This window comes from Sinohyriopsis cumingii, chromosome 6 (assembly GCF_028554795.1).
Source record: "Sinohyriopsis cumingii isolate HCF-2022 chromosome 6, ASM2855479v2, whole genome shotgun sequence".
Lineage (NCBI taxonomy): Eukaryota > Metazoa > Mollusca > Bivalvia > Unionida > Unionidae > Sinohyriopsis > Sinohyriopsis cumingii.
The window spans coordinates 153001008-153017425 of NC_142966.1; the positions used below are offsets into that span (position 1 = coordinate 153001008).

At 33.9% G+C, this 16418-nt stretch overlaps 2 protein-coding genes across 5 annotated transcripts in view; one reads left to right on the forward strand and one right to left on the reverse strand.

Moving 5' to 3' along the window:
* Positions 1 to 2020, reverse strand: part of LOC149798286 (septin-2-like) — a 48108-nt gene extending 46088 nt beyond the window's left edge. Inside the window, exon 1 of the mRNA XM_089963433.1 lies at positions 1904 to 2020. Coding sequence (XP_089819559.1) covers positions 1904 to 1927 — 24 coding nt within the window. The 5' untranslated portion in view covers positions 1928 to 2020. The remainder of the gene's footprint in view (positions 1 to 1903) is intronic.
* A 1188-nt stretch (positions 2021 to 3208) lies between these two features.
* The window catches only part of LOC149798288 (neurobeachin-like), a 561888-nt gene continuing 548678 nt past the window's right edge, over positions 3209 to 16418 (forward strand). For all 4 annotated transcript variants that reach the window (XM_089963438.1, XM_089963435.1, XM_089963437.1 and 1 more), the window contains exon 1: positions 3209 to 3498. In XM_089963438.1, coding sequence (XP_089819564.1) covers positions 3340 to 3498 — 159 coding nt within the window. In that variant the 5' untranslated portion in view covers positions 3209 to 3339. The remainder of the gene's footprint in view (positions 3499 to 16418) is intronic.

A 16418-nucleotide genomic window follows, 5' to 3' on the forward strand; every position in this document is an offset into this window, starting at 1 on the left:
TTGCAGGTCTTCTGCCGATGGCTTAAAATATTTCAGAGCTGACATCTGCGAATTCTTGATTTTCCCAACTTCTACGTGTTTTTTGCAACTGATGTGCTTCCTCACATCGTCTCTGCGACCATACCAATACTACAATTTGTGGCACACTGAGTGCAAAAAGCATGATATATATCAATGTTTAATGGCAGAATACAGGGCCAATTTTTGATATATTCCAAATGAAACTTTACTTTTTGAGCAATACATTTCTTTTTCCTTGGTGGTGAAGACATTTTCAAGACCTTACATGCGATGCTGAACGGAAACTCAAATCCATGTTAGGCCCTAGTTTCTCACAAAAGCATTTGTAAAACTACTCTTATACATATAGATTAAAATAGGCTAAAATGGTTGCTACCGGGCCAAGTGTACTACTCGGCTGTAGTTTTACTAATATCGCGACCAGCAGTACCGGACAGTTTCGGCAACTGCGAATACCATGACAAAGTGCTTAACGGGAAATCAATTATTTTATCAAAGATTTAAAATAATTTGAGAATTGAAGAATTCATGAATTTTTGGCTTGCGGCATGAATTCGTGAAATTCATACCAAATTTGTGAGGGTTGGCAGCTATGAATGGTGGGCAGCCTGCCCACATATGATGGCATCTTACACAGGAATTCAACTGCTGCTAGACTGATCAATAGGGAACTATGAGAGGGACTTCAACAGCTCATGAGAAAATTAACCCTTAAAATGCTCTACTGTTTTGCAGCACAAGGTATAAACTGGACAGTTTTTAAATTCCATGTATTTCAATAAATATACACAATAGATACAAAAACCCTATATGAAAAATGACGGTGGATGTCTAAACTTTCAGATTAGCATCAAGGTACATGTGTAAGTTTAACATATTTGCATGTACAGGTAAAATGACAAGTTTCAATTATATTTCATCTGCATTTTTTTGGTTTTTAATGGAAAAGTTCAAATATATCAAATATATATTATATTCTTTAGTAGTTCAACCATGCACATGTAATTTCTGTCACAATGTTATGTCTAAAAATTGTAAAAATCACAAGTAAAGAAAAGGTAAGTTTTGTAAACATCCACTCCATGAATGTCAGAGGTAAGTTTAGACCCCCAGAGTCAGTACTACATGTTCATGAAAAATTTTCACTTGTTATTTATTCTAATATCATCAAAACAGATGTTCATATCTGGTGCATAAACCTCAGCAAATGCTTCATTTTTTTTCAATCACTGGGTGGATCTAGTCCTACCTGTAAGACCCGACACTGATATTTATGTTTTGGGCGTCAGCACCCAAACAAAATCAAAATGTGCTATGTCTTACATGTAGGACTATGGGTGGATCTTGTGTAAGACTACTTCTGTACTGTTGTTCTCCACCATGGCCACTAATGACAGAATGTTTTAAAAGTGACACAGAACAACTTGTTGCCCATTATGTGATTATTTTTAAGCACATACTCAAAAGATTATAGCTGAAAGCAAAAGCTAAGAACTTGAGTTTCAGAAAAGACTGCAATGAAACATGATATGGCGAATACCGACATGAAAGAATGCAGTCAAAACGAGAATCCTGAAAAAAATGCATTGCTGAGCAAGTATCCAACCAAATTTAATCTCATGAAGTAAATTTTAAAGTAGATTTTTATTTAAAGAAATTGACCATTGTTAAAGATAAGTAAAGAAAAAAAAATAACGTACATGGGTTGGTCAAGTATGACTAATGCTGCAGAAACAGTCCAGATGTCAAAAGAGAACAATAAGCTAAGAGTAATGGGCGAATCATCGTCGACAAGTTTTATTAGTGGAGACGAATATTCCACTGACATCGGGATGCATTTTAAACGATGCATCAGTTATAGTGATAAAGTAATATAATATACCTTTTGGACATCAACTGTGGCCATCAGGCTGCTACTTCAATAAAAATTCTACAAATTCCACCGAAAGTTAGAATTTCAATCACCGGAAGTAGGAAGTGCGGCCTTGCGAAAACTGACTGGTTTACTACCTGTTATGAGCAGTGACTTTTTATTTGAACAGTTCCTTACATTCGAGGAATTAACGGGAGCACATCACAATTTTTTTTATTTATTTATTATTTATTTAATGATGACGTGATTATCATCTTTTTAAAATAGAACACTTTTTACAAGAGATGATTCAATATTTACTGAAATAAAATACACAAAACTTCAAAATAAAGATGAGTATGAAGAAAATTAAAGATTAAATAATTCACATTAAACTAAAAGAAACTAATAAATCATTAAAAACCTAGGATTTCTGCATATCATTTTATTGAAAGAAAATGTAAGCTTCAAATATTTCAAGTTTTTTTTTGTAAAAACAACGACAACAGCAACAACAAAACTGCGAAACCAGGAAGTAGAAGTGGTAGAAGAAGAAGAAAAAGAAGACACCCAATTGATTTATGTCGGTATTATATTATAGATTATTGAAGTAAGAAGGGACCTTTATGTGCCAATAACCAATGAAACGTCTAATACTAATTGCTTTTTATTGTGAAGTTTAGTACAGTAAATTGTGCCGTATGCAGAGTGGTTTTGAATATTGTTGTTTACTTTCACGAATAATGTAACAGTGAAGAGCAATATATATATATATATATATATATATATATATATATATATATATATATATATATATATATATATATATGCTAACACCTTTTACAAGGGATGATTCAATATTTACTTATATATATTGTTTAGATCGGTGTATAAAAGAGCAAACGACCTCCGCGCGTTTAGTATTTGTAAAATTCAATACACGGCCGCCGTAACGAATGTGCACTTTCATTCTTTCATTGTGTAATGGAACAGTGAGACGTAGTATGTTGTAAAATGAAGTTTCAGTTAAATTTGTCAGTAGTTATTCATTAAAAATTTTACAACTTGAGTATAATAATTACCGTATCGTAACTAAGAGAATGCGCGAATAAGCTACCTGTTCCTTTTATACGTCTGTATACCAGTCATATTTGAGACAGTGTCCTTTCTTAACAGATATTAAGAGGATCAAATTATTATGTAGAAGATACTGCAATTTTTATTTTACTGCCACTTATTTTATGTTATTATTACATTTTTAGGTAATTTATTATTTGGAAAAATAACTAATCAAATTACAGAACCTATTAATTGCAGTCCTACCCGGAAGTGCATTCGGCATACGGAGAGAGGCCGACCAAGGAGCCGATTTCCAGCAATGAGATTCCAGATTTTAATTTTGCATTGAACGATATTAATGCAACCTTCACGTTTTGGACCTAGTTATACATCTTGGCCATAGTAAAATGTCTGATGCAAGCGATAAAACAGAGTCCAAGCCGAAAACTGTAGAAGAAATTCTGAAGTCTGAAGGTAACGATGAACTGAAATTCGGCTTGTTGACCGGGTTGATCAACGTAAAACAGGTGTCAAACAAGGATGTGGTCAACACTGTGCTTCACTTGGTAAGTTTTGCTCAGAATTTAACATTCCGACATCATTTAAAATACTCCCATAATTTTGGGAAGAATAATGCAATTTTTTTGTTTTGTTTACCTGTAAGCATTGGGAGGTAGGGGCGCAATCAATAAAATATTGATTGCTCGCGGCAAGCGCAAAACCAGTATTGGTTCGTTTGTAAGCGATTCCAATATTAATGTGTCATTCAAGGAAATGGATTCCGATACTTCTCGGTCTATAGCAGAATCGGTCTGCTAACTTTCTCGCCCCATAACGAAATAGGGATACCCAAATAGGCCTAGTAGGACATTGAACACAATTAATTATACTGTATATTTTCTACATTTGGTTCTCAGTACCGAACTTTTCGCTGTGTGACAGTCAATACAAATCATATGTTAATCCAAAATACCTTCAAAGATGACTTCACTGTAAAGTTATTGTCAGAGGTTCACCGGCATGGTTTTGAAAGGCTAAAGAAACAATGACAGGTATTATGTTCGCATTTATTGTGTCAGGTACTTAGGCAGTTGTTTGTATAACTAATAGCGCACTCAGATTTAAAGTTTTGATGGGACTACAGCCATGTTTTATAGCAAAAATGTATTCGATTTCAGTGTCGATAACACAAAAGGCAACAGTGTGATAGGAAAATACAATTTCAGGGAGGCTTTATGTTACTGAATAATGGTGTGAATCTCTCTCATGAAGACCTAAGCCATGTCTTTGAGGTGCTGTATATCAGTGTGCTGATAGGATCTAATCTTGGTCACTTATGGCTATATACTGCACATGTCCTTATGAAACCTTGCTATCACCACTTGAGAGCTTCCAAACTGATCCAACTCTAACACTTTGTTTCAGATACCAGGCTAGACCTGAAAATATATAACATGTTTCACTTAATTCTAGAAAACTGTAAGATGTAGGTAAATGAAGTTAAAATGTGTTAGATATGGTGATTTCAAAATAACATTCAGGTTGCAAACATGGGGAAAAATAGTAAACTTGACAGAGTGCACTCAGAAATGTGAAGCATTGGGTATATATTAAAGTGATAAGTGCATCCAAAATATATGAGGTTTCTAGAAGCATATTTAGCCATTTACAGCTTAAATAATTTATCAGGTATAGACAATGTACTAAATTAAAATATATTACTGTAAGCAAACTTATTCATGACGGAAATAACAATTTTGGATATTGCAAGTGAATGCAGCCAAATGTATCCACACAGATCAACTATATGTACCAATAGATCCTATATCATCAACTAAATGTCAAATTCTGATCACCAAAACTTGTAAACAAGGATGAACATTTGCATTTGTGGGACATATACAATGTACTTGTTCAAATTAGATGTGCAAACATAATTCAAATGATCTGTTTGAACATTTTTAGTGTATTTTTAAGAGTGTTGGTTACCAGTTATTAAGCTCAGTGATTCATTGGAATCAGATATCAGCTGATACTACAATACATCACTCTCAGAGATCTTGGAAACGCTTTTGGATGCACATTTATGATTTGGGACACAGAAAATCACTGAGGCAGGAGTCCTCCGTTCACATGTAATAGGTATGTGGCAAAATTCAAAGACTTTCCTGTCCTGCTTTGTGGGAAAATGTGCTGATATTACAATGACAGAATTCAGTGACTTAAAGACCCCTTGATGTACATACATGATGCCATTATAAGAGTACATCAAAAAGAACATGATGCAATAGCTGGGTGGCTAGTTCAAAGGCTCTGACTGGCGACCGGGTGGGAGAATATACTTATATTTACAGTGATTGAATTCAGAGTCACAAAGACCCAGTGATGTACGTGCGGTCATTTATAAAAGTACATCAAATAAACAACTTTAGCTTTCGTTATTGTGTTAATGTATCGGAATAAGTAGTGCACATGATCTCAGAATCAAGACATGTTGAGACTTTGACAAAATGCCATTCGTAAATTTGGATAAGTATTTTGGGGTTAAACAGCAAACTTACGAAGATTCTAACAATATTCAGAAGAGTGCTAAAGCTGCTAGAATTGATAGTTCAGATAGGACAGTAGCTAAGTGTAAGAAAGTGTATGATGCCTAGCTTAGTGTTTGAAATACCTGCAAGTCCATACTTGGATTGACAAAATTCAGTATCACTCTGATGGACGAACAAGAGCTATTTAAGAGGTATATTGACAGACCATACTTTTTTTAAAAATGCCCCTTGCCTTATCCCGGTTAGTTCTAGTGTTGTAGCGAAATGTATTCATTAAGACATCAGTAGTTAGGCCTAGTTTTGATATCAATTATGCTGACAAACTCTTGCCCATTCACATGCATGTTTTGATAGCTGATTGACCATTAACCCTTTTCCGAGTAAGGTAGCAACTATCAATTTCATGCATGATATCCTTTGATGATAAAACATACAAACATGTGTTTTAAGATTAGAATTGATAATCTGGGTATATATTAACATCCTGTTGTACACTATTTCGTCATAAAATTAGTTTGAATATGTAAGTGAACCAGTAGGCCTAATGTGAAATAATGGCAGACTTTGCTAAGTCTGGGATGTACCAGTTTATTAGATTGTCTGTTTTCGTAAATCATCGGGCAGATATTTTCAGAAAAAATATACAAATCATGGAAAGCAAAGCCAAGGTATTATTTTATTAAAGTTTTAACTTTAAAATGCAAATTATGTAGGTCAGAAACATATGGATAATGCTATGTTGTGGAATTTGCGAGATGTGCTTTAAGGTCTAAGCTGTTTTCTGACTTGACACGTATTTGCGAAAATACGGGAGGAAAAAAAGCAAATCAAATACTATTTAACCATAGCCTAAAATTATTACAAGGACATAGACAAATAAATGAACCATAAATTTGCAATCCTGTCAATGGACTGTTGTAATGAAGCTATATTAAAGTGAGTGATTACATTACGAAAACCGCTCCATCTAATAATAGTTGCACTCACTTTTGTGTTGATTCTTTAGGAAAGAAGGGACTGCAACTTTTGATGCTGGGACTCCTAGTTTTTAAATCCTAGCGAGACCTCTGACTCTGTCAAAGACCTAAACTGAAATATGTTATCATAGATAGGCATATTCATGATGAAAATAACATTTTGGTATATATGAAGTGCACATAGCCACTATAGGTACAGTGTCGGCCTATTTGATGTACCAAATGTGAACTTTTGATCCCAAACATTCTAAAATATATGGATATTTGTTAGTGTTGGATATTTAACCATGTTAAGATCAGTTGTATAAAGTTACATTCAAATAATCTGTTTGAATATTTCTTATGTAATCTTTAGAGTGTCATTTAACAAATATTAGTAATTAATAATGCATTAAGCAAAATGGATCATTAGAATTCCCATATCATATAGGTCACAATGCCACACTACATCAATCAATATCTTAACAAAACTGAATAATAAAATGGAATGCATTTTGTGTTCAACTTGCATCATTTTGCTGTTTTCTTACATGCAAGGGTAAATATACCTGGGGAAAGTATATTTTATCCCTTTGACCTGTATTTCATTCTCAGACAGTTTAAAATGATTTAGTATAGAACTTAAGCAGGTTCTAGTATAAAGTTTTCATCTCTGTCGTCTCACTAAATACCCTATAACTATGTTAATATAAACAATTACAGGAAGATATACAAGCAAATATGTGTTGCTCCGGAAGTCACCTCCATCATAAACACATAAATTAACTGTTTGCACCCGTAATAAATAGTTTGAATGATCTAAAGTCACAATACAACATAGAATTTTGTCTTCATGTATTTTAAATGAAGGTCTCATTTTGACTTACAAAGATTTTTTCTCTGACAAAATTTGACACATACTCATCGTTAGAGCTTGTATATGGTGTAGGAATGCTGATATCATTTATTATCATTACCAATAAACATATATGTGCATTTTAATGGGAATTTTTATTTTTAAATTTCATTTAAATTTTTAAAATAAAATTTAATTTTTTATTTTTAATTTCATTCTTATATTTTCAAGGTCAGTATACATAACATATTAAAATTTTTATAATAAAGATTTTATACCAATTTAAACTTTACTCGAATACTGAACTGACAGGACATAGAACACAATTTTACTTTATATTTTCTACATTTGTTTCTCAGCATGAATAGATTATTAATAAACCGGAAACACTGCTTGGACATGCGCATCAGCTAACACACCATATGGACATAGAGCACAATTAATTTTACTATATGTTCTCTACATTTGTTTATCAGTACTGGGCTTTCCACTGTGTGACAATCAATACAAATCATATGTTAATCTAAAATACCTTCAAAGTTGACTTCATGGTGAAGTTCTTGTCAAAGGTTCATTGGCATTTTTTGGAAAGGCTGGACTGTAAACAAATCTGTGTGCAATAGAACACAGATTTTACTTCCAGATCATCACCAGGATCTTGTTACTCACTGTACAATGTTGCCAAAAACACACATAGACAACCATACCATAAGCTCATTTTATAAAGAATAAATAATTGCCTTTTAATCCATACCAAGAATGTCTAAATCTAACTCTTGTATCACCACCAAAAGGAGACAGAAAAAATGCTCTAAAAATAGACTGGGACTACATTCGTGGGTACTGAACCAAAGCTATTAATTGTTGCCTGATTCCAGTAGTACTTGGTTGATCGTTTGGTTGGTTCATGATTAATAGTAACCAAGCTACTTAATAGTTTTATCTACATATTCAGTTTCCTTAAAAATATAATTCATTATTGAGTAAATGATAATTTAGCTGTCATTATTAAATTCTGGTACTCAGAGAAATTATTATGACATACCTGTGTTAAAACTGCATTGGAACCCTTAACAGCATTTGAACCATTCTCTATGTATTTGGTACATACAGTTGTGATGAAGAGTGCCCCAAAGTTATGTGAACTTGTTCCGATTCTGACATCACTGCTACTTGAGTGCTTAGATACAATATTGCCTTCTCTAAACTATGTTACCAATACTTCTCTCTCAACAGGGAAATTCCCATCAGTTGTCAAAACTGCAAATGTATACCCTCTACTGAAGAAACCAACACTTGACCCTAACCATTTGAAAAACTATCATCCAGTTTCTAACCTGTCATTCTTTTTTTTTTTAAATCGTAGAAAAAGTTGTTCTATCCCAATTTGTATCTCATCTGAATTCGAGTAATCTTTTTTTTACAGTGTCTGCATATCACAGTCACTATAGTACTCAAACTGCTTTTCTGAGTTAATGACATTCTTTCCGCTTTGGACAGTGGAAAGTTACCGTCCTCGCCATCCTTGACTTGGCTCTGGCATTTGAGAGGATAGAAAATGATGTATAACTACACTCTCTCCATCATAAATTTGGTAATCACAATACAGCATTACTATGGTTCAAGTTCTGCAAAGTCAACAGGACACAAATTGTGTCAGTCAGTGGGAACCATTCTAGCCCAGCAGATCTTTTTTTGGTGTTCCATGTGGTTTCATTCTCAACCCAGTTCTCTTCATTCTTTACATTCAAACCTCTATCAGGTTGTATAGATCGACATCTGGTGTATCACCAATTGTATGCTGATAGTACTCAGATATGTAAGTCTAGCTACCCAGCTGAAGTTGAGGCTACTATTCAAGGCATAGAGATCTGCATTTTTGATGTGGAATCATGGATAACATACAACAAGCTGTAGATGAATCACGATAAAACTAAAGCCATCCTGATCACCAGACATAGACTTTCTCATTCTCTTCCTTTATCTCTAAGAAGTGTGATGTCACTCTCTACAGTATGCTGTCATTATACAGCATGTAATAAACATATAAGGCTGCATATCGGAGCTAAGATGCATCTGCAATTTTCTTTCAGTTGATTCCGCTAAAAGACCAGTCTATTCCTTATTCAGTGTATCCCTTAGGGGTGCGAGACTGAGAGTCAAAAACCTCCTTGGTGTCAAGACTGGGGGTCACACTGAGTAACAAACTTTGGGATCAAAACTGGAGGTCAAATTAAAAATCTGGGGGTCTCTGAAGTGCAAATAGAGTAAAGGGAAACACTGCCTTAGTACTTTCAAGACTGGAATATTGTAATTTACTTCAGTACCCCCCAAATATTGTGTTTCCTATTACACTGATTTTAAAAAAGATGCACCGATCAATTTCAGAATTTTATTTATTTATTTATTTAGTTTTTTGTAGTTATTTTTACCCTGGGAGGAAAAAGTGCTTAGGTTGACACCAAAAAGCAGGGACGGATGGCCATTTGGAATCACACATTTTTTTCTCTCCCCCCTATCTGGTTCTAATCACTATCTACTACAGAAACTTCAAAATGTTCAAAATGTGGCTGCTGGAACCATCTGTAGAACATGCAGAACAGAGCATGCATCCCCCTGCTCTGTGACCTTTACTGTCTAACTGTTCGATCCAGAATTTAAATTAAGTAATAGAAAAGAATAAGAAGCAACAGGCTTTGTACAATTCAACAACTAATTTTATTTTCCTAGAATGCAAAGTGAAAATGTACAAAGAAAGAACTTACAGTGTTGCAAATTAAATCCCAAATAATCCTAGAATTACCTTACCAACACAATTCCTAATGATTAAAGTTCTGAATAAATTTTAATGGAAATCCTAATTAAATCCAATGCTGGTAGTGATGGTGTGCCTGTTGTGGCCTTTGTAGTAGTGATGTGCCAACATTATTTTGTTGGATTAAAATAATACAATCCGTGAATATATCCTTATTTGAAATTTCACTATAAGTTAAAGTCTTTATTTACAAGAATATTATTTTTGATGAGCACTTTGTATTTCCATTGAATAAATAATTTGAATACAATTTTAGCCCAAATCAACTACAGGACATAAACAATAATACAATTGATTCTGCTTAGATCTTAAAGCACAAATGAATAATTTCTAGAAAAACAAGATTGTTTAGTTCTTTACTTGATCTCAGGTCATATATCATCCTCTACTTGACCTATATATATATTACCCGATGGAAAATAACCTAATATTTACAAAATAAAATCTTAGTTATAATTAGATTATGAAATGCAAACACAATGTCCCTTGACTCAGGCCAAGATAATAATCCTAGTAGTTAGCCCATACTCAATGAAAACTATTTGCTCAGAATTTGTTATTTACAGAAAAAATTATTCAGGTCAAGTAGAAAATGAACTTGTTTTTGGACAAGGTTAAGTCAACATATGATTTTCCACACTCTAAAATGAAATTTAACAAAAATAAATACAAAATGTAACAAACAGACAATGCAAATTAAATGTACATACAACTTAGACAAGAACACTGATCTCATTCAAGAGTGATCTTACAACTCACCTATTTCAACTACAACAACAGACTTGGTGTTGTTCTTTATTTTTAAATCTTGTAGTTGTATATGTTATGTTAGATTTTAAAGTGCTTAAAGATTAGCATTATACTGAATCCACATTGTTTTTATTATTATCATGGACCACTCCGGTGGCCTAGTGGTTAGAGCGTCTGACTCGGATGCAGGAGGTCATGGGTTCAATCCCCAACCGAGTCATACCAAAGACTTACAAAAATGATACTAACAGCTGCCTCGCTTGGCGCTCAGCATTAACAGGTTAGTATTAGGACTAGTCAGCCTGGTGTCAGGATAATGTGACTGGGTGGGTACATCATGCTACATGTCTGCGGCATGATGCCCCAGTGCTTGATGTCACTATAAACTGTCACACTGCAGACATCATTGCGATATGACTGAAACATTGTTAAAGCTATGTTAAAAATCCAAATCACACACACACAAACTCTTTGCATAAGTTATAGGTATCAGAAGCAAGTGCTTTGATGGTACAGCTGTGGAACATTCAACACAGTGGTCAGTACACATATTGACACATTGATATAATTTAATTTTGGCATATATATATAATATCAGTTGATGCAAAGATCAATGGCAGATTCATGGTTTTTTTATATGAAAAATTATTTCAGACTGCCCATTTACTAAACATAGTCACTGTTTTTCTTACTTTTAGATTTTGTAAGTCTTTTGTCTAATCCTTCAACAAACAACTCATACATTGTATAGTAGATTCCAGTATTGTTTATTTACTTATTACAGTTAACTAGACCTATAAAGTTTGCATTATCATTAATGATTGACTAATTAGTAAGTGACATCTTTATAATAAATATATGTTGCTCAACGACAAGCAGTACAGTGTATTATGAACTCAAAGACAAGAAGTATTATCCATACACAATCACAAAACTGCATTTTTGAGAATGTTATTTGAAAGTATTGGCTGACCGTGACTGTAATTTTTTATACAAAAAATTGTGTGGACCAAGTCTGTAATGGGCTGACATTGCTATGGATTGACACTGCAATGTACCAAGTATGTTATGGATGCCCAGTTAAAATTTATTGGTCAGTATATGCATTACAAACATCCCATTTTAAGGAAAATCCACATTCTCATTGGTGACCGTAATCCTTTCACACAGTTTCCATCATGGACTTGTGGTTGTTGTGGATTGTCTGCATTTTATCAAAACAATCAAATTTTATTGTCAAAGATTTCACAGGTAAATTGTGTGGGTTTTTTTGTTGACAAGTCTGACAGTCACCTCTTTAAGAATACAGGAGGGACCTGATCTGAACTTGAGTGGCATTGAGGTATCATACTTTTGGAGCACTATTCATAAAATATTGAAAGTTTGATTATGGTGATTTTAATATGATAGAGAGACTCTGCTTTCAAACAGATGATGGGAAGAATAAATCACATGTAAGGATTATCAAGTTTAATTCTGTTACTAAAATTAAAAATGTCAAAAATGCAATGATTTAATTTTTCATTCTCCCAGTCACCTTCAGATTGTTTGCTTAACACCTTAAACATTAACCCCTGGAGGTTTTTGTCATTTTCATCTGAAATTCGAGTTGGAAACACAATTTCAAAGCTATTTCTAAATAACATCCTAAAACACCAACTTCCAGGTGATCTTCCACTGACATACTGCCTAGTTGTGTTAGAAACATCGTTTTTCATTGGCTATTTGGCTCACACCTATGCAGAAGGGTAAAAGTTGGGTTTTTGTTTTTGTTTTTTGTTTAATGGACCCATTATTTTTTTTTATCGAGATCACTATTTATTCCAAATGTCCATCTTATCCAGCTTTTTGAAAAGGTTCATCTGTCTGTCTGCAGTTCATACCAGTCTGCCTTAGAATTTTGGGTAGAAAAAAATCGGGTCCAAAAAATGAGGGTTTTCCCTCTATATTTTGTAGTGCATCTAGAAATTCCAGATTATTTGGTATCATTGTACATCTGTCTACCTTTCTATAATACCACTCACTTTAATGCATCATACATGACCTTGATGCTACAGAGCTTGGCAGTAGGCTACTGCCTCCTTCCATGAGTTTTCATCACCAGGGGTAATGTGTTAACATGTTCACACACTATACAATATACAGCTTTTACCTGTCCAGCCTATTTTGTACTTGTGACCTAAATATACATGTCCATGCAATACATTTTTTCAGGATCTAGGCATACATTTACTTTTACCATAGACCTACCAATAATAAAAAGCACATAATTATCAATTAGGATTAATGCTTTGGTCATCTGATGAGTTTACATGTACATGCAATATTATCAAATGGGCAGGTGAAAGTGATGAAAAAGTTTGAGTGTTTTTGTGTTTGATTTGGATTTTTAATGTAGCTTTAACAATTTTTCAGTCATATTGCTAGGATGTCTTCAGTGGGGCAGTTTATAATGATGTCTAGGACTGGGGCATCATGGAGCAGACATGTCCCAACCCAGTCACATTATCCTTACACCAGGCTGACCAGTCCTAAAACTAACCTCTTAATGCTGAGCACCAAGCGAGGCAGCTGCTAGGACCATTTTTATAAGTCTTTTTAGTTTGAACTTGTGACCTCCTGCATCTGAAAAAGCATAATCACATGAATATTTTTGGTAGGAGATGAACATGACGTATTATTTTCAGTTAATGCAGGTGCAGTTTATTTGGTACAGTGCATTCTTTTAGTTCCAATGACAAATACTGCATACTGTCTCTGAATGTTAAACAAATATTGCTTATCAGTTTAGTTGCTAATTTCCACATATATAAGAAGTCAATGTGAATACAATAAAATATTTTGTCACCAGAGAACATGGATTCAATTGCATATTTATACTGGGTTTATTAGTTTGGTCATCAGTGTGAAATTGCTGAAGTTATCAATGCATACTCTCTAATTTTCAATGCCTGTTTTTGAGTTTGAGATAAAAGCTACAGATAATGTCAGTCAGAAGTTGCGGTGCATGATCTCTCTCTCATGCTTGCAAGTAATAAACAGATTTTATTACAAAGAAAGTTGCATTTTTAAATTTTAAAAAAGCCTGCGGTATACTGCAGCTTTTGTATACATGTCATTGATTTGTGCTGCTGCTATAGACTTATCTGCAGCATTGAAAGGTACTTTATAGGAAAAAAATAATAAATTTATTGCTAAGTTTTTACATATTTTAATGTCAGATGATTAAGTTGATAATGAAAATATTATTGATAGCTAAAAAGTATATTAAAACTTTTCTTATTTTGCTTCACCAGGTTTGTTCTGTAACATAAAATGGCAACCAGGAAAATAGCTTTTATTAAAAAAATCAGCAACATCTTCCATGGTTTAAGTTTGCTTTTCATCTGTTTATTAATTATTGGATACAGTGATTCATTTTATCAGTAATAGATGTGGATATGCCCATTGAATTGTATGTAATTTGTTTCAGATTGGTCAACATTGTAATTTAAAGTCCATGTTACAATTTTTGGGCAGGAATTCCATTGACAGCATTTGTAATTTCTTGTATTTAAGATAATAAAATTAGCACCAGAATTGACTGCAGAACAAACAACTTCTTTTTCTAACATTTCGCTCTCCTCTTTGAGGAAAAAACTGACACAAAAGTCAGTGTTTTTCTTAGATTGTTCATGCATTGTATTGAAAAAATTGGGTGGATGCTAATGTCATGAAATCAATGCATATTCAAAATGAACTTTTCTTGTGGGTCTGATTGGGTGAAATGACAGACTCTATGTTGACCCTTTCTCCTGATTTACCTTCTGTCATGGATCTGCTTGTATTGTTATTCTTCAAAAAGACAAGAGAGACTGCTTCCCATCAAATGGTATATCAATAACTAGACAATTTTTGTTGACTAGCTGTGTGAATAGTTGACAGTACATATGGGTACATATGGGTAATGATTGATATTTACATTTTGTGCTTATAATTGCTGATATTCAACACAGTCAGAGATTTGTCTGCCAAGGTATATTTGGTATAGCATGAAGCACTAAATGATTTTGGACTGCTTTACTCTAATGATCCAAATAATTGTTTTTGCAACATTCTATTTCATGCTGCTGTTTAGTGAAAATGGGAGACAGTTTTAAAATGTATGATATTTAGTATTCTGTCTTGTTGCCTTGTGTCTGTTTGTTAAATATATCGCAAAGATATTAATATCCTTTAAAACACTGGGCATTTATTGCAAATATAATTATAATAATTCAGTCTTAATTTATGGTATGTTAGGTTGTTGTTGTTGGGTTTAACGCCATTTCTCAGCACACGATAGGCTATGCATGGCGGCCAGTATGGTGGAGGAAGAACCTGGGAAAACCCCAGGAAGAACCACCGACCCATGAGAAGCTACTGGCAAGCTTTCTCACATACCCACATTGGCTGAATCCTAGATTCGAACCCACGCAGACATACGTGAGATGGCAGTGATCTGTAATGGAGAGCGCTTTAGACCACTCAGCGGTATGTTAGGTAAATAAGCTGATAAATTTGCTTCATATTAAGGATTTGTTTTTAAAAAAATACTTTTTTCTTTCAAGAACACAACAGTAAAAACAATGTCTTCTTCAGCTATGGCCTAAAAAGCAACTTCTCTAAGTAACGAGAGCAAGGTTATATAATAATTTGTAGCCTGCTTTATAGGGACCTATGAAGATAGATTGCAACAAAAATTATGATGATGAGGTTTAGTTTAGTAGGCTGAAAGACATTAGAGTATTGAGATTTTTTAGTTTACAAGTGATAAGCGTGTGTGCTAAAACTCCCAAAGATGTTCGTTTGATGATGAAGAATTAGTTCTAGAGATGGCGACCCCAAAATTTTGATTGTTGAAATAAACACCAAGTCATTTGCCTCTTTAGTCATTTGGTGTATTCATATACTGTATGTTGTGTATAATATGTATCGACATGTGACAAAGAGATATCATTTCACCCCAGCAGAAGCTGCACACAATAGGTAAATTCATGTATGAAATCTGTATCTAGGGTTCACATGGTACCTTGAAAAGTACCTGAAAATCATTTTTACCTTGAAAAGTACTTGAAAATAAGCCTCTGTCCTTGAAAAATAGAAAATTAATCGACAAATGAATGTACAAAAGTTTTTTTCCGAACAATTATGTCATGTAATCAAAATAAAAATGTTTGCCATTGGGTGGTTTACAACATGTGACCGGGGCCGCATGGTCTTAAGCGCTTACTGTTACGGATCACTGCCATCTCACTTCTGTCTGCATGGGTTCGAGTCTCAGGCTCAACTAATGTGGGTATGTGAGAAAGCTTGTCGGTAGCTTCTTGTGGGTCGGTGGTTCTTTCCGGGGTTCTTCCTCCACCATTAATACTGGCCACCATGTGTAGCCTTTCTTGTGCTGAAAAATGGCGTTGAACCCCATTACAACAACAACAACAACATGCAAATATTTATAATTGCACGTGGACCTGATTATAAAGGGCATTAAAACTTACACAAATCTTTTCCAACGATCATTCTTCTTCATCGATTTATT